Source organism: Mus caroli, unplaced genomic scaffold, assembly GCF_978045245.1.
Source record: "Mus caroli unplaced genomic scaffold, Mus_caroli_1 scaffold_4, whole genome shotgun sequence".
NCBI lineage: Eukaryota > Metazoa > Chordata > Mammalia > Rodentia > Muridae > Mus > Mus caroli.
The window spans coordinates 113,832,091-113,852,776 of record NW_028227259.1 but is presented as its reverse complement, the minus strand read 5'-3'; the positions used below and the strand labels follow the sequence as shown (position 1 = coordinate 113,852,776).

General features: G+C 38.2%; 2 protein-coding genes across 2 annotated transcripts in view; one reads left to right on the top strand and one right to left on the bottom strand.

Moving 5' to 3' along the window:
- Positions 1–20,686, top strand: part of LOC110288839 (zinc finger protein 431-like) — a 46,435-nt gene that overhangs the window by 16,063 nt on the left and 9,686 nt on the right. Inside the window, exon 5 of the mRNA XM_085837002.1 lies at positions 9,430–9,515. Within this exon, the coding sequence (XP_085693128.1) occupies positions 9,430–9,515 (86 nt within the window). The remainder of the gene's footprint in view (positions 1–9,429; positions 9,516–20,686) is intronic.
- Positions 11,739–19,467, bottom strand: LOC147005329 (vomeronasal type-2 receptor 116-like). Its single transcript, XM_085836085.1, is given in 6 exon segments — positions 11,739–12,647; positions 13,805–13,928; positions 15,339–15,563; positions 17,797–17,966; positions 17,969–18,599; positions 19,171–19,467. Coding segments are annotated over 6 exon segments (2,355 nt in total). The 3' UTR covers position 11,739.

Sequence of the window (20,686 nt, the reverse complement as noted above, 5' to 3'; positions counted from 1 at the left end):
GAAGACTGATTTCTAGGCAAATAGGATGAGGATCTTATGCACATACCCACAGTGATACACCCATTCCAACCAGGTCACACCTATTCCAACAAGGCCACACCTTCAGATTGTGCCACTCCCTGATCCCCATAGACTTGTTCAAAAACATTAGTCCTAGGATCATCATTGTAAAAATGGCTATCTTGCCAAAAGCAATCTACAGATTCAATGCAATCCACATCAAAATTCCAACTCAATTCTTCCACGAATTAGAAAGAGCAATCTGCAAATTCATCTGGAATAACAAAAAACCTAGGATAGCAAAAACTTTTCTCAAGGATAAAAGAACCTCCGGTGTAATCACCATGCCTGACCTAAAGCTTTACTACAGAGCAATTGTGATTAAAAACTGCATGGTACTGGTATAGTGACAGACAAGTAGACCAATGGAATAGAACTGAAGGCCCAGAAATGAACCCACACACATATGGTCACTTGATCTTCCACAAGGGAGCTAAAACCATCCAGTGGAAGAAAGACAGCATTTTCAACAAATGGTGCTGGCACAACTGGTTGTTTTCATGTAGAAGAATGCGAATTGATCCATTCCTATCTCCTTGTACTAAGGTCAAATCTAAGTGGATCAAGGAACTTCACATAAAACCAGAGACACTGAAACTTATAGAGGAGAAAGTGGGGAAAAGCCTTGAAGATATGGGCACAGGGGAAAAATTCTTGAATAGAACAGCAATGGCTTTTGCTGTAAGATCGAGAATTGACAAGTGGGACCTCATGAAACTGCAAAGCTTCTGCAAGGCAAAAGACACCATCAATAAGACAAAAAGACCACCAACAGATTGGGAAAGGATCTTTACCTACCCTAAATCAGATAAGGGACTAATATCCAATATATATAAAGAACTCAAGAAGGTGGACTCCAGAAAATCAAATAACACCATTAAAAAATGGGGCTCAGAGCTAAACAAAGAATTCTCACCTGAGGAATACCGAATGGCAGAGAAGCACCTGAAAAAATGTTCAACATCCTTAATCATCAGGGAAATGCAACTCAAAACAACCCTGAGATTCCACCTCACACCAGTCAGAATGGCTAAGATCAAAAATTCAGGTGACAGCAGATGCTGGCGAGGATGTGGAGAAAGAGGAACACTCCTCCATTGTTGGTGGGATTGCAAGCTTGTACAACCACTCTGGAAATCAGTCTGGTGGTTCCTCAGAAAATTGGACATAGTACTACCGGAGGATCCAGCAATACTTCTCCTGGGCATATATCCAGAAGATGTCCCAACCGGTAAGAAGGACACATGCTCCACTATGTTCATAGCAGCCTTATTTATAATAGCCAGAATCTGGAAAGAACCCAGATGCCCTTCAACAGAGGAATGGATACAGAAAATATGGTACATTTACACAATGGAGTACTACTCAGCTATTAAAAAGAATGAATTTATGAAATTCCTAGCCAAATGGATGGACCTGGAGGGCATCATCTTGAGTGAGGTAACACAATCACAAAGGAACTCACACAATATGTATTCACTGATAAGTGGATATTAGTCCAAAACTTAGTGTGATGGTTTGTATATCCTTGGACCAGGGAGTGGCACCATCTGAAGGTGTGGCCTTGTTGGAATAGGTGTGACCTGGTTGGAATGGGTGTTCACTGTGGGTGTGGGCTTAAGATCCTCACCCTAGTTGCCTGGAAGTCAGTCTTCCACTAGCAGCCTTTGGATGAAGACATAGAACTCTCGGCTCCTCCTGCACCATGCCTGCCTGGATACTGCCATGCTCCCACCTTGATGATAATGGACTGAACCTCTGAACCTGTAAGCCAGCCCCAATTAAATGTTGTTTTTTATAAGACTTAACTTGGTCATGGTGTCTGTTCACAGCAGTAAAACCCTAACTAAGACACTTAGAATACCCAAGATATAAGATACAATTTGCTAAACGCATGAACCTCAAGAAGAATGAAGACCAAAGTGTGGACACTGTGCCCCTTCTTAGAATTGGGAACAAAACACCCATGGAAGGAGTTACAGAGACAAAGTTTGGAGCTGTGATGAAAGGATGGATCATCTAGAGACTGCCATATCCAGGGATCCATCCCATAATCAGCTTCTAAACGCTGACACCATTGCATACACTAGCAAGATTTTGCTGAAAGGACCCAAATATAGCTCTCTCTTGTGAAACTATGCCAGGGCCAAACAACACAGAAGTGGATGCTCACTGTCAGCTATTGTATGGATCACAGGGCTCCCAATGGAGAAGCTAGAGAAAGTACCCAAGGAGCTAAAGGGATCTGCAACCCTATAGTTGGAACAACATGATGAACTAACCAGTACCCCGGATCTCTTGTCTCTAGCTGCATATGTATCGAAAGATGGCCTAGTCGGCCATCACTGGAAAGAGAGGCCCATTGGACTTGCAAACTTTATATGCCCCAATACAGGAATGCCAGGGCCAAAAGAATGGGTATGGGTGGGTAGGGAAGTCGGGGGGGGGGTATGGGGGACTTTTGGGATAGCATTGGAAATGTAATTGAGGAAAATACGTAATAAAAAAATAATAAAAGAAAAATAAAAACATTAGTTTATGGGGGCCATACTTAAACATAGCATAATGCAAAATGCATTTAGTCCAACTTTCAAAGTTCTCATAGTCTATAGCAGTCACAACAATGTTAAAAGTCCAAAGTTCAAGGTCTCTTCTGTGATTCATTCAACTTAATTAATTGTAATTCCCAAAGCAAGGCAGGAAACCAGCTGGGCAAACTCCAAACTCTGCATCTCCATGGCTGATGTCAAAGCGGTTTTCAGATCTCCACTCCTTTTTCATCTTTGTTAACTGAAACATACTGCTTTCTCCTGGGCTGGTTCCACTCCCTGTTAGCAGCTTTCTTCAGCATGTATCCCATGGCTCTGGCATCTTTAACATCTTTGAGTCTCCAAGGCAATTTCAGTGATACAGCTTCTTGTTCCAGTGTCTGGGATTCCACTTGATCTTTTGGACTCCTCCTAAGGGCTGGCATCACTTTTCCAGCTCTGCCCTCTGTAGCACTCTAAGCTCAGGTTGATCCACTCCACTACAGCTGCTATTCTTGGTGATCATCCCATGGTACTGACATCTCCAATACACTGGGGTGTTCCACTCCAACTAGGCTTCACCAATAGCCTCTCATAGGCTCTCTGCAGAGTGCCAAGCCTCAAATCCTTTGCATGACCCCTTCAGTCCTGGGCCATCAACTACAGCTGAGGCTTCACCTTCTCCAATGGCCTTCCCTGGCCTCTCACAGTGCTAAGCCTCAGCTTCTCTCCATGATCCCTTCATTCCTTCACAAGAAGTACCACCTGAGTGACTCTTACACATTACCAAGTCCAGCCGCAGCATGAGGTACAACCTTGGGTATCTCTGGAGCACAGCTTCTTTGTGCTCCCAGAAAACACTTTCCAAAAGATTTCACCTCAGTGATGCTGATCTCTTCTTAATCACTGCTAATTCCTTGGCTCCAGCTAACCAGCATCAATTTTCCCAGTAGTTCCTTCCATTCTTAACTCTAGAGCCAGAGCCACATGGCTGAAGCTGCCGAGTTCTGCTGCTTACAGGAACTAGAATATGATCCCCTTGTACTATTATATTATCACTAGCTTTATGTTTTCTAAATCCATCACTGCCTAAACTTGGCTATCCTGGTTCTTGCTCTGTAGATTGACCTTGAATGCAGAGATCAGCATGCTTGTCTCATGGGATTAAAGGTGTGTACCACCATGACTGGATCTAATTAAACTGGGTAGAATCTTGCCCCAAGGTCCCACTCCCTTAATCTGTTATCTCCTAGAACACAAGATTTTGCTTGCAATCCCACCAACAATGGAGGAGTGTTCCTCTTTCTCCACATCCTCGCCAGCATCTGCTGTCACCTGAATTTTTGATCTTAGCCATTCTGACTGGTGTGAGGTGGAATCTCAGTGTTGTTTTGATTTGCATTTCCCTGATGATTAAGGATGTTGAACATTTTTTCAGGTGCTTCTCTGCCATTCGGTATTCTTCAGGTGAGAATTCTTTGTTCAGTTCTGAGCCCCATTTTTTAATGGAGTTATTTGACTTTTTGGAGTCCACCTTCTTGAGTTCCTTATATATATTGGATATTAGACCCTTATCTGATATAGGATAGGTAAAGATCCTTTCCCAATCTGTTGGTGGTTTTTTTGTCTTATTGATGGTGTCTTTTGCCTTGCAGAAGCTTTGCAGTTTCATGAGGTCCCACTTGTCAATTCTCGATCTTACAGCACAAGCCATTGCTGTTCTATTCAAGAATTTTTCCCCTGTGCCCATATCTTCAAGGCTTTTCCCCACTTTCTCCTCTATAAGTTTCAGTGTCTCTGGTTTTATGTGAAGTTCCTTGATCCACTTAGACTTGACCTTAGTACAAGGAGATAGGAATAGATCGATTCGCATTCACATTATAACAACCAGTTGTACCAGCACCATTTGCTGAAAATGCTGTCTTTCTTCCACTGGATGGTTTTAGCTCCCTTGTCGAAGATCAAGTGACCGTAGGTGTGTGGGTTCATTTCTGGGTCGTCAATTCTATTCCATTGGTCTATTTGTCTGTCACTATACCAGTACCACGCAGTTTTTATCACAATTGCTCTGTAGTAAAGCTTTAGGTCTGGCATGGTGATTCCACCAGAGGTTCTTTTATCCTTGAGAAGAGATTTTGCTATCCTAGGTTTTTTGTTATTCCAGATGAATTTGCAGATTGCACTTTCTAATTCATTGAAGAATTGAGTTGGAATTTTGATGGGGATTGCATTGAATCTGTAGATTGCTTTTGGCAAGATAGCCATTTTTACAATGTTGATCCTGCCAATCCATGAGCATGGGAGATCTTTCCATCTTCTGAGATCTTCTAGAATTTATTTCTTCAGAGACTTGAAGTTTTTATTATACAGATCTTTCACTTCCTTAGTTAGAGTCACGCCAAGATATTTTATATTATTTGTGACTATTGAGAAGGGTGTTGTTTCCCTAATTTCTTTCTCAGCCTGTTTATTCTTTGTGTAGAGAAAGGCCATTGATTTGTTTGAGTTAATTTTATATCCATCTACTTCACCGAAGCTGTTTATCAGGTTTAGGAGTTCTCTGGTGGAATTTTTAGGGTCAGTTATATATACTATCATATCATCTGCAAAAAGTGATATTTTGACTTCATCTTTTCCAATTTGTATCCCTTTGATCTCCTTTTGTTGTCGAATTGCTCCGGCTAGGACTTCAAGTACAATGTTGAATAGGTATGGAGAAAGTGGACAGCCTTGTCTAGTCCCTGATTTTAGAGGGATTGCTTCAAGCTTCTCACCATTTACTTTGATGTTGGCTACTGGTTTGCTGTAGATTGCTTTTATCATGTTTAGGTATGGGCCTTGAATTCCTGATCTTTCCAAGACTTTTATCATGAATGGGTGTTGGATCTTGTCAAATGCTTTTTCCGCATCTAACGAGATGACCATGTGGTTTTTGTCTTTGAGTTTGTTTATATACTGGATTACGTTGATGGATTTCCATATATCGAACCATCCCTGCATCCCTGGGATGAAACCTACTTGGTCAGGATGGATGATTGTTTTGATGTGTTCTTGGATTCGGTTAGCAAGAACTTTATTGAGGATTTTTGCATCAATATTCATAAGGGATATTGGTCTGAAGTTTTCTATCTTTGTTGGGTCTTTTTGTGGTTTAGGTATCAGTGTAATTGTGGCTTCATAGAATGAGTTGGGTAGAGTACCTTCTGTTTCTATTTTGTGGAATCGTTTGTGAAGAACTGGGATTAGATCTTCTTTAAAGGTCTGATAGAACTCTGCACTAAACCCATCTGGTCCTGGGCTTTTTTTAGTTGGGAGACTATTAATGACTGCTTCTATTTCTTTGGGGGATATAGGGCTGTTTAGATCATTAACCTGATCTTGATTCAACTTTGGTACCTGGTATCTGTCTAGGAACTTCTCCATTTCATCCAGGTTCTCCAGTTTTGTTGAGTATAGCCTTTGGTAGAAGGATCTGATGGTGTTTTGGATGTCTTCAGGATCTGTTGTTATGTCTCCTTTTTCATTTCTGGTTTTGTTAATTAGGATGCTTTCCCTGTGCCCTCTAGTGAGTCTGGCTAAGGGTTTATCTATCTTGTTGATTTTCTCAAAGAACCAGCTCCTTGATTGGTTGATTCTTTGAATAGTTCTTCTTGTTTCCACTTGGTTGATTTCGCCCCTGAGTTTGATTATTTCCTGCCGTCTAATCCTCTTGGGTGAATTTGCTTCCTTTTGTTCTAGTGCTTTTAGGTATGTTGTCAAGCTGCTAATATGTGCTCTCTCTAGTTTCTTTTTGGAGGCACTCAGCGCTATGAGTTTTCCTCTTAGAAATGCTTTCATTGCGTCCCATAGGTTTGGGTATGTTGTGGCTTCATTTTCATTGAACTCTAAAAAGTCCTTAATTTCTTTCTTTATTCCTTCCTTGACCAAGGTATCATTGAGAAGAGTGTTGTTCAGTTTCCACGTGAAGGTTGGCTTTCTATTATTTATTTTGTTATTGAAGATCAGCCTTAGTCCATGGTGATCTGATAGGATGCATGGGACAATTTCAATATTTTTGTATCTGTTGAGGCCTGTTTTGTGACAAATTATGTGGTCAATTTTGGAGAAGGTACCATGAGGTGCTGAGAAGAAGGTATATCCTTTTGTTTTAGGATAGAATGTTCTGTAGATATCTGCCAGATCCATTTGATTCATAATTTCTGTTAGTTTCACTGTGTCCCTGTTTAGTTTCTGTTTCCATGATCTGTTCATTGGTGAAAGTGGTGTGTTGAAGTCTCCCACTATTATTGTATGAGGTGCAATGTGTGCTTTGAGATTTACTAAAGTTTCTTTAATGAATGTGGCTGCCTTTGTATTTGGAGCATAGATATTCAGGATTGATAGTTCCTCTTGGAGGATTTTACCTTTGATGAGTATGGAGTGTCCCTCCCTGTATTTTTTTAATGACTTTGGGTTGGAAGTCAATCTTATCAGATATTAGAATGGCTACTCCAGCTTGTTTCTTCATACCATTTGCTTGGAAAATTGTTTTCCAGCCTTTCATTCTGAGGTAGTGTCTATCTTTTTCTCTGAGATGAGTTTCCTGTAAGCAGCAAAATGTTGGGTCTTGTTTGTTTAGCCAGTTTGTTAGTCTATGTCTTTTTATCGGGGAGTTGAGTCCATTGATATTAAGAGATATTAAGGAAAAGTAATTGTTGTTTCCTGTTATTTTTGTTGTTAAAGTTGGCATTCTGTTCTTGTGGCTGTCTTCTTTTAGGTTTGTTGAGGGATTATCTTCTTGTTGTTTCTAGGGCGTGGTTCCCGTCCTTGTATTGGTTTTTTTCTGTTATTATCCTTTGAAGGGCTGGATTCGTGGAGAGATAATGTGTGAATTTGGTTTTGTCGTGGAATACTTTGGTTTCTCCATCTATGTTAATTGAGAGTTTGGCTGGGTATAGTAGCCTGGGCTGGAATTTGTGTTCTTTTAGTGTCTGTATAACATCCGTCCAGGATCTTCTGGCTTTCATAGTCTCTGGTGAAAAATCTGGTGTAATTCTGATAGGCTTGCCTTTATATGTTACTTGGCCTTTTTCTCTTACTGCTTTTAGTATTCTATCTTTATTTAGAGCATTTGTTGTTCTGATTATTATGTGTCGGGAGGTATTTCTTTTCTGGTCCAGTCTATTTGGAGTTCTGTAGGCTTCTTGTATGTTCATGGGCATCTCCTTCTTTAGATTTGGGAAGTTTTCTTCTATAATTTTGTTGAAGATGTTTGCTGGTCCTTTGAGTTGAAAATCTTCATTCTCATCCACTCCTATTATCCGTAGGTTTGGTCTTCTCATTGTGTCCTGTATTTCTTGGATGTTTTGAGTTAGGATCTTTTTGCGTTTTACATTTTCCTTGATTGTTGTGCCGATGTTCTCTATGGAATCTTCTGCACATGAGATTCTCTCTTCCATCTCTTGTATTCTGTTGCTGATGCTCGTATCTATGGTTCCAGATTTCTTTCCTAGGGATCTATCTCCAGTGTTGCCTCATTTTGGGTTTTCTTTATTGTGTCTACTTCCCTTTTTAGGTCTAGTATGGTTTTGTTCATTTCCATCATCTTTTTGGATGTGTTTTCCTGTTTTTCTTTAAGGACTTCTACCTGTTTGATTATGTTATCCTGTTTTTCTTTAAGGATTTGTAACTCTTTAGCAGTGTTCTCCTGCAATTCTTTAAGGGATTTTTGTGCTTCCTCTTTAATGTCTTCTACCTGTTTACCAGTGTTCCTTTGTATTTCTTTAAGTGTGTTATTAAAGTCCTTCTTGAAGTCCTCTATCATCATCAGGAGATATGCTTTTAGATCCGTGTCTAGCTTTTTCGGTGTGTTGGGGTGCCCTGGACTTGGCGAAGTGGGAGTGCTGGGTTCTGATGATGGTGAGTGGTCTTGGTTTCTGTTAGTAAGATTATTACGTTTACCTTTCGCCATCTGGTAATCTCTGGGGTTAGTTGTTGTTGTTGTCAGTGTTTAAAGATTGGAGGAGAAGCTGTGTTCCACTCACCAGAAGTCTCAAAATCACATGGCGGGGGTCATGGTTAGCTGGCGGGTGTCAGCCGACCCTGCACTGTAGCTACCCCGGTGCTGTTCAGGCCGGAAGAGGCCTGTGGCCCTACTCAGGTCGGTTTTCTGTTTCCCTAATTAATGCAGTCTCAGGTCCTGCGCGCAATTGGATTGGAGCAGAAGCTGTGTTCCACTCACCAGAAGTCTTAAGATCCTGTGGCGGGTGTTGTGGGTAGCTGGCGAGTGTCAGCCGACCCTGCGCCCTAGCTACCCCGGTGCTGTTCCTAGCTTCTACTTTTTTATCTCATTAAAAATCACAAAATTTAATATTGATTCTTATTTACAAGTTAGAAAAATTGAGAATGAGGAACTAAAGCATGAAAGAATTGTCTGAGTAGTACTCCATTGTGTAAATCTACCACATTTTCTGTATCAATTCCTTTGTTGAGGGACATCTAGGTTCTTTCCAGCTCCTGGCTATTTTAAATAAGGCTGCTATGAACATAGTGTAGCATGTGTCCTTATTACAAGTTGGAACATCTTCTGGGTATATGTCCAGGAGAGGAATTGCTGGATATTCTGGTAGCACTATGTCAAATTTTCGGAGGAATCACCAGACTGATTTCCAGAGTGGTTATACCAGCTTGCAATCCCATCGACAATGGAGGAATGTCCCTCTTTCTCCCCATCCTCTCCAGCATCTGCTGTCACCTGAATTTTTGATCTTAGCCATTATGACTGGTGTGAGGTGGAATCTCAGTGTTGTTTTGATTTGCATTTCCCTGATGGTTAAGTATGTTGAACATTTTTTTTTTTCAGGTGCTTCTCAACCATTCGGTAAAAACAATGAATTCATGAATTTTTTCGGCAAATTGGTGCATCTGGAGGATATCATCCTGAGTGAGGTAACCCAATTACAAAAGAACACAAAGGATATGCACTCATTAATAGTTGGATAATAGCTCAGAATCTTAGAATATCCAAGATACAATTTGTAAAACACATGAAACTCAAGAAGAAGGAGGACCTAAGTGTGGATACTTCATTCCTTCTTAGAATTGGGAACAAAATACCCATGGAAGGAGTTACAGGGACTAAGTTCGGAGCTGAGATGGAAGGAAGGACCATCCAGAGACTGCCCCACCCTGGGATCCATCCCATATACCACCACCAAACCCAGACATTGCATATGCCAGAAAGATTTTGATGACAGGACCATGACATAGCTGTCTTGTGAGGCTATGCCAGTGCCTGGCAAATATAGAAGTGGATGCTCACAGTTATCTATTGGATTGAACACTGGGCCCTTAATGAAGGAGCTATAGAAAGTTTCCAAGGAGCTAAAGGGGTCTGCAACACTATAGGAGGAACTACAGTATGAACTAAATAGTACCCCCAGAGCTGTGCTCTAGCTGAATATGTAGCAGAGGATGTCCTGGTAGGCCATCAATGGGAGGAGAGGTGCTTGGTTTGGGAAAACCATATGCCCCAGTACTGCGGAATGCCAAGGCCAGGAAGCAGGAGTGGGTCATTTGGAGAGCAAGGTGGGGGAGGGTATAGGGAACTTTGGTAATAGAATTTGAAATGTAAATGAAGAAAATATCTAATAAAAAAAGAGAGAGTTGTCTGAACTTGCATCTACACCTTTAGGTACTCCAGTGTCCTTTTTTTTTTTGAAATGGAGCAATTAAAAGTGAGTGATTATTAGGTATTTTCTCTTCACTGTAATTTTCTAAATTTTATTTTTGTAAGACATGACATTTGGTGCCTGCACCCAGGCAGAAAAAACAATTAAATTATTCCATCAAAAGTAAACTGTAAATTAACAAGTAAAATAAAAGCAACAAAAAATACTTTGAGAGAAAATGACACTGATCTTCAACAATTGATGTCCAGAAATAATAATGTTCATGTGTTTGTATGTACATCTTTGTGTGTATAATATTAAACCAAATAATTCTTAATTACTCCTATTTTGATAACATTTTTGAAGTCATTCATCTTGTGATATAGGTCTTGTGTGTGAATTTTTCCACTACCAATTTTTCTCCCTGAATGAAACGTCTTCATTTCATATTAAAATGGTATGTTTTCATATGAAGTTCAAGACCCTTATACAGCATGCATAATCTCAACCCCATTGTCCTTTTCATATATGGTATTTCTTTTAGTATGTTACCTGATATTCTGAATACTTTCATAGTACATTATGAAGCAATTACAAATCTCAGGCCTCTGAGAGGGCCATCAACAATATGCAACACTGTACCTAAGCTCCACACTCTCCTAATATTCAATCTTGTTTCTCTTTCAAATCAGTGCCTTCTATTGCATCAGTAATCTGTGGTATTCCAAATCCCAACCAAGCATTTTAACATTTTGCTGATGTCTTAAGTTCTGTTGCTGCAAGAAAACACCATGGTTAAAGGAACCATGTGAGAAAAGTCTTATTCCCCTATGTACCTTGGTCACAGTTAATAGAATGAAGTCAAGGCAAGAACATGGATGCAGACACTCAATGAAAGCACATGGAATAATGCTGATTATTGACTTCATGTCTGTGCTCTTTAAAGTCCTCTTTCTTATAACTCCCAGAACATTTTGCCCAGACGTAGCAGTCTCACATACATTAGGGTCACCTTATTACATATTAAATTAGGTACATAGCTTACACACATAACTCAAAGGTCAAAGTAATGATAGCTATTCATCAACTTAGATTCTGTACTCTCAAATTTTGCATCTATGTGCACATGAATGAGACCATTTAACCCTAAAACAATAATTGGAATTATATTAGGCAGTGCTGAGCTGCCCAACATTGTAAGTACTAACTTTGTATATTACTGAAAATTTTTGTATGATTTACTGGTGCTTTTGTTATGAAAAAGCAAAAAAAAAATAATTTGAGTACCATTGGACATTTTAAATTATTAAAAATTCAAGAAGAGCCGGGCGTGGTGGCGCACGCCTTTAATCCCAGCACTCGGGAGGCAGAGGCAGGCGGATTTCTGAGTTCGAGGCCAGCCTGGTCTACAAAGTGAGTTCCAGGACAGCCAGGACTATACAGAGAAACCCTGTCTCGAAAAAACCAAAAAAAAAAAAAAAAAAAAAAAAAAAAAAAAAAATTCAAGAAGGCAATTTATCTTTGTACTTAGGCAGAAAGTTTGAATCTAGTCTAAGTAAAATAACACAACATTTTGGGAAAAAGATGCACCCTAGCAAGCCTGCACTAGAAGCTAAGATGGAGAAAACCTCCACAACCACCATGGCCGTTCCCCTGGTGCTGTGGTAAACAGGGAGGAAGGTGACCCAGACACTGCAGAACACCAGCATGCTGAATGTTAGGAATTTGGCTTCATTGAATCTGTCAGGAAGGTTCCTAGCCAAGAAAGCCACAGTGAAGCTCCCCAGAGCCAAGGAACCCAAGTATCCCAGAACAAAGTGAAAGGCAATGGCTGAGCCTTTGTTGCAAATAATGATGGTCTTTCCATATTCAGATTGTGTATCTCTGTCAATAAAGGGAGGAGATGTTACCAACCAGATTCCACAGAGAACAAGTTGGATTAGGGTACAAATGGGAATGACCAAGTTAGGTGCCCCTGATGCCAGCATCCCTCTCATCCTTCTCCCTGGAGTAGTGAGCTTGAAAGCCATGAGCACAGTTATTGTTTTAGCCAACACTGTAGAAATAGCCACTGTGAAAAATACTGCAAATGTGGTCTGCTGCAGGATGCAGGTGGCCTGGTTGGGATGTCCAATGAAGAGCAATGAGCAGAGAAAGCAGAAGACTAGAGAGATGAGCAGGATGTAGCTGAGAATGCTGTTATTGGCCTTCACAATGGGTGTATCCTTGTACTTCACAAAAGTGACTAGTACTAGAACTGTGAGTGCAGAGAAGGACAGGGCCATGCATCCTAGAGCCATCCCCAATGGATCTTCATAAGCCAGGAATGACACAGCTCTTTGGAGGCAGTGGGTTTTCTCTAAGTTGGCATACTTATCATCTGGACACCTCACACACTGTTCCATATCTGCTGGCAAACAACAATAGACCCGTATAAGATATCATAATTTTCTAGTTAATAATTGTATATTTGTATTATTCAGAGTACATATCAATAAATAATTTGGTGTTGAAAAGCCACTCCATTCCTTATTATTATAGGGACCAGTAACTCAAAATTTCTTTGTATCAACCTATGCTTTCTGATGGAACAAAACACCATCATAGGGAATTGAACAGTACTAATTATTTATTAAACAAAAATAATGAAAAATATGATGAATATTTATATGTATAACTCCAGATTATTTAACTCCTCAAACCATAAATTTACTACTCAGAGACAAGCGTATAGTGTAGACGTAGTTACTGATGCCAGTTGATGAAATATATTATGTAATTTGTTTTCTTTGAGAGTTGTTTTCTTTATTTGTATCTACACATAGGCACCAGAGCATACAATTCCTCATGCAAATATTTACATAAAGGAATATTTTCATTCTTGAAGCTGTATGCATCATAAACATATGAATGTCCCGCTCATTGTGGGAAGATATCTTTCTTCCCAAGCACATCTTCCAAATTCTATGACATAAAAGGTATGGATATTCACATTCATCTGTCTTTCCTTAGGTAGGCTGTGATTGATGATAAGCAATCTCCCATCTCTTGTTTCATTCTTGAAATCTTCACTCTTGTTATAATTCTTTGACAGGAAATGCTTAATCTTTTAAGCCATCTAAGCTCTTAAACTGTATTTCATTAAACAACCACTGTTACGCTGAGCATCTGGTCTTCGACAGGGACTAAGTTGGGTGATCAAGGGAAAGATTGTGAACTGATCATGTAGTTAAGTTTCTTTGTACAAAGAATCAAAGAAAAAGAAACATATGCATAAATTATGCCTAATATTTCTGTTCAAAAATAGTTATAGAGGTATGTCCCCCTTGATATTTTCTATATAATGTAAAATTAGTAGCCATCATATTATGATAGAATTGCATAGTTTGTAGAAAATATTGCAAGTTATTTGCTGGATCTAAAAGAAGTAGACATTACTTAACTGATCAAGTTCTGAAACATGGAAATTTTAGGTCTTCAGTTTCCACCTAGGCCATATCATATTTCTAGTTTGGAAAGAGAAGGCATTTTAATTCATCAATTTTTCTTCTCTATGCAACCATGTACCTGTTTCATTGGAAACTGCATTTTCTGGGCACTGATTACAATCAAAGCAGCAGTCTGCAGTTTGTTTCTGATGAATTTTCCTGTGTCCAGCAGTACATGTTACACTACACAGGGAGGAGGGAACCTAAGGCAATACATAAGTATTATATAATATGTGAGGTGTATAGTTTATGTATATATCATATGTATAATGACACATAGATTGTTATATGGGACATTAACAGATATGGTTATAAATATTCCTCTGATAACTAGCATTACTTAACAGTTTCAGGAACATTATTATTTTGTATTACCCTGCAATGCACTGAATGTCATACAATTTTTTTTAAAACTTACATATTTTAATACCATAAAACACTGGCTCAGCAACTGTGGAATAATTGTTTTCAAACATGCATGAACCATTTTTCAGATTTAGTTTCATCTCTGTCCATGAAGCAAATTGTGATACATTTTAAGCATTAAATAATGTATCATCCTATACATTGGAAGTAATGTAGAAATCAATAACAAAAGACAAACTGGATGTCTGCCAATATTGAACTATTAAACAGTATTCTTTTAAATATATTAAAAATTGTATGGTTCTGGCTCATACAATTTTTAATATATAACATAATATTTATATGTACATTCAGGCTATAGCAGTTTAAAATTTTTTCTTTCTAATCGCAGCAATCCAAAATAATGTTTATGTGGCATCAGTTTCTCATGGTTTATATATAAAAAAAACTAGAACACTGAGCTGTATGGAGAGACAAGATAGGGTAAATTAAGAAAGAGTTCAATGAATATGAGCAAAATAAGTTATATATGACTCTCATGAAATTAATGAAGTTTTCCTAAGTTTAAAAGAAAAAATGGAGCCCTCTATCCCATCCCCATATCTCCCTGCTTCTATAAGGGAGCTACCACAATCACATGCCCACTCCTACTTCACCACCCTAGCATTCCTCTATGCTGGGGCATCAAGTCTCCACAGGACCAAGGGCCATCCCTCCCACTGATGCCAGATAAGGCAATACTCCACAGAGGAGAGGAAACTAGGAATGGGAATAACATTTGAAATATAAATACTAAAATAACCAATAAAAATATATAAAAAAATACCTTGATTCTGGAGAAATATTTCTGTTAATGAATACACGCTGTACTTAATTACTTAATTAGGTTGTAAATATGTTCACAAAGAATCAGAAAACTCCATGGTTTGTATATAGTTACAAAATTTTATATATATATATATATATATATTAGAGAGAGAGAGAAATATTACTAAACATTTAATAATTATATAACTGTACTGTGGTTGAGTAGGCATTCGGACGCTATTGAACTTGGAATCCAGTGGTCTTTGCTCCCTATAACCAGATTTACATGAAGATAGGAGTTAACAAATTTTGGTGCTCGTAACTGAGGATGGTCATTTGCAAGAGTAGCAATTGATCTTAACCACAGAGCTATTACTTTAGTGCCTCACAATTTAAAATTCAGATATCCTGAAAAAATATTAAAATTATAGTATACCCACTGATGATCCTCTTGTGGCCCACTCCAAATCTTCAGATATATGAAGTTGTTGGCTCTGATGGAAACAAGGCAAATAGCTTCCTATTTTCACTTTTAATCCAAGGCCTTGTGGAAAATTCCAAATGATGAAAATGTCATACTCTGTACACTGATTTTCCCTATGCTTCATGTTCACCAGTTCTCCAACAGGGTTAGTAAATATCCTGGTTTTCAGCATGGAAGACACCTAGTTAAGATTCATCATTAGATGTTTACAATTGTATATCAATTAAGGGAATACCAAATTGAGGATTTTTCATAATTTATTTATAAATTTCAGAAAAAACATGTGATATATACAATTCCTTGTAGTAAAATACAATATGCCTCATGGATGATTTAAAATTAAAATACTTCATATTAATGTTCCATGGTAAAATGTGTGAGAAAAAATGATTACCAGATAACAAGTAAAACTGTGCGTGTGTATGAGCATGTTTCTCAGAAATGGTAGTTTTAAAATCATGAAGTCAGGTATGTGGAAATGAAGGTGAATTCTGAATGTCTGTAAGTTGTGAAAATAATGGTTGTGGGCCTTTCGTGTACATACAGTCTATATACATAAACAAAAACTTAATAAAATGTGAAGTCTTAATCATTTCTGGTTTTGTAAATAATTGTTAATTGAAATGAATAATTATTAATCATAGCCCATTTACCAATTCTTGTGAAATACTTCTTTAGAAAACTATTCTAGTCTACTCATCCCTTAACGGTCTTTATTACTCATCACTTAAAGGGCTTTATTATAAAACTCTTGGATTCTATTTTAAATTTTGAACTTATTTGGTAAAATGTTGAGACACATTTTCACAAACCTTGATATCATAAAAAATGTATTGTCTCCTCTCAAATGTGATTCTTGTGCATGATATTTATCCATGTTAAAGATTCATTAAAAAGATTTGCAGTGAAGAAATCTTTCCTTTGAGAGAATAATCTCTAACAAATGTACAGTTGTTTCTCTGGGTACATTTAAAAGATCTCATTGATATGTCTAAATATAATGAATACTGTCAATAAGACAAAAAGGCCACCAACAGATTGGGAAAGGATTTTTACCAATCCTAAATATGATAGGGGATGAATATTCAATATATACAAAGAGCTCAGGAAGCTGGACTCCAGAAATTCAAATAACCCCATTAAAAATGGGGTACAGAGCAAACAAAGAATTCTCAACTGAGGAATACCAAAGGGCTGAGAAGCACTTGAAAAAATGTTCAACATCCTTAATCATCAGGGAAATGCAAATCAAAACAACCCTGAGATTCCACCTCACAGTAGTCAGAATGGCTAAGATAAAAATTCAGGTGACAGCAGATGCTGGGAAGGATGTGGAGAAAGAGGAACTCCTCCATTGCTGGTGGGATTGCAAGTTGTACAACCACTTTGGAAATCAGTCTGGCATTCCTCAGAAGATTGGACATAGTGCTACCAGAAGATCCAGCAATACCTCTCCTAGGCATATACCCAGAAGATATTCCAACTGGTAATAAGGACACATGCTCCACTATGTTCATAACAGCCTTATTTATAATAGCCAGAAGGTGGAAAGAACCCAGATGTCCCTCAACAGAGGAATGGATACAGAAAATGTGGTACATTTACACAATGGAGTACTACTTAGCTATTAAAAAGAATGAATTTATGAAATTCTTGGACAAATGGCTGTATCTGGAGGATACTGAGTGAGGTAACACAAGAAATCACTTGATAGGCACTCACTGATAAGTGGATATTAGCCCAGAAACTTAGAATATCCAAGATAAAATTTGCAAAACACAAGAAAATCAAGAAGAAGGAAGACCAACTTGTGGATACTTCATTCCTCATTAGAGTAGGGAACAAAATACCCATGGAAGGAGTTACAGAGACAAAGTTTGGAGGTAAGACAAAAGGATGGACCATCCAGAGACAATCCCCATCCACCCAGGGATCTATGCCATAATCAGCCACCAAACTCAGACACTATTGCATAGGCCAGCAAGATTTTGCTGAAAGGATCCTGATACAGCTGTCTTGTGTGGTGCTATGCCAGGGCCTGGCAAATACAGAAGTAGATGCTCACGATTATCTATTGGATGGAACACAGGGCCCCCAATGGAGAAGCTAGAGAAAGTACCCAAGATGCTGAAGGGTCTGCAATACTACAGGTTGAACAACAATATGAACTAACCAGCACTCCCAGAGCTTGTGTCTCTAGCTGCATATGTAGCAGAAGATGGCCTAGTAGGCCATCATTGGGAAGAGAGACCCCTTGGTTTTGCAAACTTTATATGCCTCAGTACAGGGGAACACCAGGGCCAAGAAGTGGGAATGGATGTGTAGGGGAGCAGGCCCTGGGGAGTGTATAGGGGACTTTAGGAATAGCATTGAAATGTAAATGAAAAAACTGTCTAATTAAAAATAAACTTTACCTGCTGACAGTCAGTGAATGTTTTTTTGGGTACTGCCGTTTGCTGAGATTCTACATGTTGAAGAATGAGTTCATGGTAGGTATGGGCCACAGCATACACAGCATTATACAAATTGTAGCCTTCCTCACTCAGAACCATGTCATATTTGTGCAGTGCTGTCCATTTCTGGTGTTGAATGTAAAATGATCCATTTTGCTATGGCTGTTCATTGAGGTTGAACAATTAAAGTAATTCCACCCCACTATAGACTGAGAAAGGTTTACTGGGTATTTGTCAGTGTTCATTGTTTGCATAAAATTCTTAAATTTAGCAATCTCACTGTGGTGGTGTTCAAAAGTGACAGTCCCGTGAAAGAAATCAAGGCTAAAATCATTTTTATTTGTGATAACGTCCCATTGAGAAGTTGTGATCCAGATTCTCCTTACACCTAAATTTTCCCACCTTCTAAAGCTGACTTCTAGCGTAGAGTTCATTTCACCATAAATGGTAACAACCTTTGCTGTTGATTCCATAATTTGTTTATCATATATCTTAGCCCTTGTCATATATAACTGCATGTCTTCTGGGATCATGTTAACAAAAGCTAAACAGATTCCATGTCTTTGCATATCTTCTCTCAAGTCTGATAGAAACTGAATACCCTGGTCATCATCTGAGATGACCATTCCTATCCATGTCCATCTAAAATGAAGCATCAAGGAGACCATGGCATGAAAAAAATGTATGTCCTTGGTGGCTACCTGATGGACATAGGGAAACTGGTCATGGTCACTCAGCTTAGGATTAAATGGTCCAAAGAAAACCTAAAGGATATAGAAGAGAGGATGAAACATCCACATGAGGAATAAGATTGATAGGATATTTGTACTTATACACAGGTAATGTTATTCACCTTTCAGAACTCACATTAAAGATATTAAGATTATAGTATAAATATCACATATTATTCCTATTAGATTCTAGAGTATTCCTGACAAATCTGAATGTTCTAGAAAACAGTTTTGCCTGTTTGCCCACTAGAACTATGATCCTATTATATAACTCTTTATTATGTGTGTGCGTGTTTGTGTGTGTGTAACAGTGCACTCATAAATGCATCTTCTCCAAGTTTTCTTGTAGGCACATGTAAATGGAATTTAAAAGTTGTTAACTTTGGCTAGAGAGATTGCTCAGTGGTTAAGAGCACTGACTGCTCTTGCAAAGGTCCTGAGTTCAATCCCCAGTAACCATGTGGTGGATCACAAACATCTGAAATGGGATCTGATGCCCTCTTCTGGTCTGTACAGAGGCAGTGACAATGTTCTCACCTATATTAAATAAATGAATATTTAAACACAAAAAGTTGTTAACTCATCCAGTGTCACATATTCTTACCCTTGGTGTCCTAGAATTAATTGACAGTTTTACCGATGTTTTCCATGATGGTCCTATAAGGCCTATGTAACAGTTTCCATAAATTAAACAGATATAATCAGTAAATTCCACAGAATAATTCTCTTCTGAATATATGTCATCCAACTCTTCCAATGTTCTTTCACACTGACCACGATTAATGGGGAATATCAAAGACATGTTGGGTAAAAGATAAGGATTCTTGTTGATTTCATCAGTTGCAAAAAACAGTACTAGGAAAAACTCATATCTTCTTGCTGGTATTCTAAAACAAGGCATAATGATGATTAAGGGAGATGTTTGAAACATAAAATCCCAATTCCTGTAAAGTTTGTAATATGAGACATAATATATTTCTGTCTAAATATCTTGAAATAAGCCTCATAAATTAAAGATCTTTAAAGTTAAATAGAATTTAAGAATTCATAGAAATAGGGCACTATGATATGTTTTGTAATTGTGAAAATAAAGATTGTTTTATCTCTGAATGCCAACCTTGAACTAGATTATAGTCCTATTGAAGGAGACTAGTATAAAATAATATTAGAGTTATAATTCCACAGGTTAAAAAAAGCATATAAAGTACATAACACATTCTCCTTAAAATTTTTTATTATTTAAATGCATTTTATACTGTGGAAAGTCAGAGTGCTGCCATGAGAACAGTGTGTATAGCCAAGGCCATGAGAGCAGTCTGTGTAGCCAAGGCCATGAGAACAGTCAGTGTAGCCAAGGCCATGAGAACAGTCAGTGTAGCCATTTTTACTATATTGATCCTGCCAATCCATGAGCATGGGAGATCTTTCCATCTTCTGAGATCTTCTTTAATTTCTTTCTTCAGAGACTTGAAGTTCTTACCATACAGATCTTTTACTTCCTTAGTTAGAGTCACGCCAAGGTATTTTATATTATTTTATATTATTATATTATTTTATATTATTTGTGACTATTGAGAAGGGTGTTGTTTCCCTAATTTCTTTCTCAGCCTGTTTATCCTTTGTGTAGAGAAAGGGCATTGACTTGTTTGAGTTAATTTTATATCCAGCTACTTCATTGAAGCTGTTTATTAGACTTAGGAGTTCTCTGGTGGAATTTTTAGGGTCACTTATATATACTATCATATCATTTGCAAAAAGTGATATTTTGACTTCTTCTTTTCCAATTTGTATCCCCTTGATCTCCTTTTGTTGTCGAATTGCTCTGCCTAGGACTTCAAGTACAATGTTGAATAGGTAGGGAGAGAGTGGACAGCCTTGTCAAGTCCTTAATTTTAGTGGGATTGCTTCCAGCTTCTCACCATTTACTTTGATGTTGGCTACTGGTTTGCTGTAGATTGCTTTTATCATGGTTAGGTATGGGCCTTGAATTCCTGATCTTTCCAAGTCTTTTGTCGTGAATGGGTGTTGGATTTTGTCGAATGCTTTCTCAGCATCTAATGAGATGATCATGTGGTTTTTTTCTTTGAGTTTGTTTATATACTGGATTACGTTGATGGATT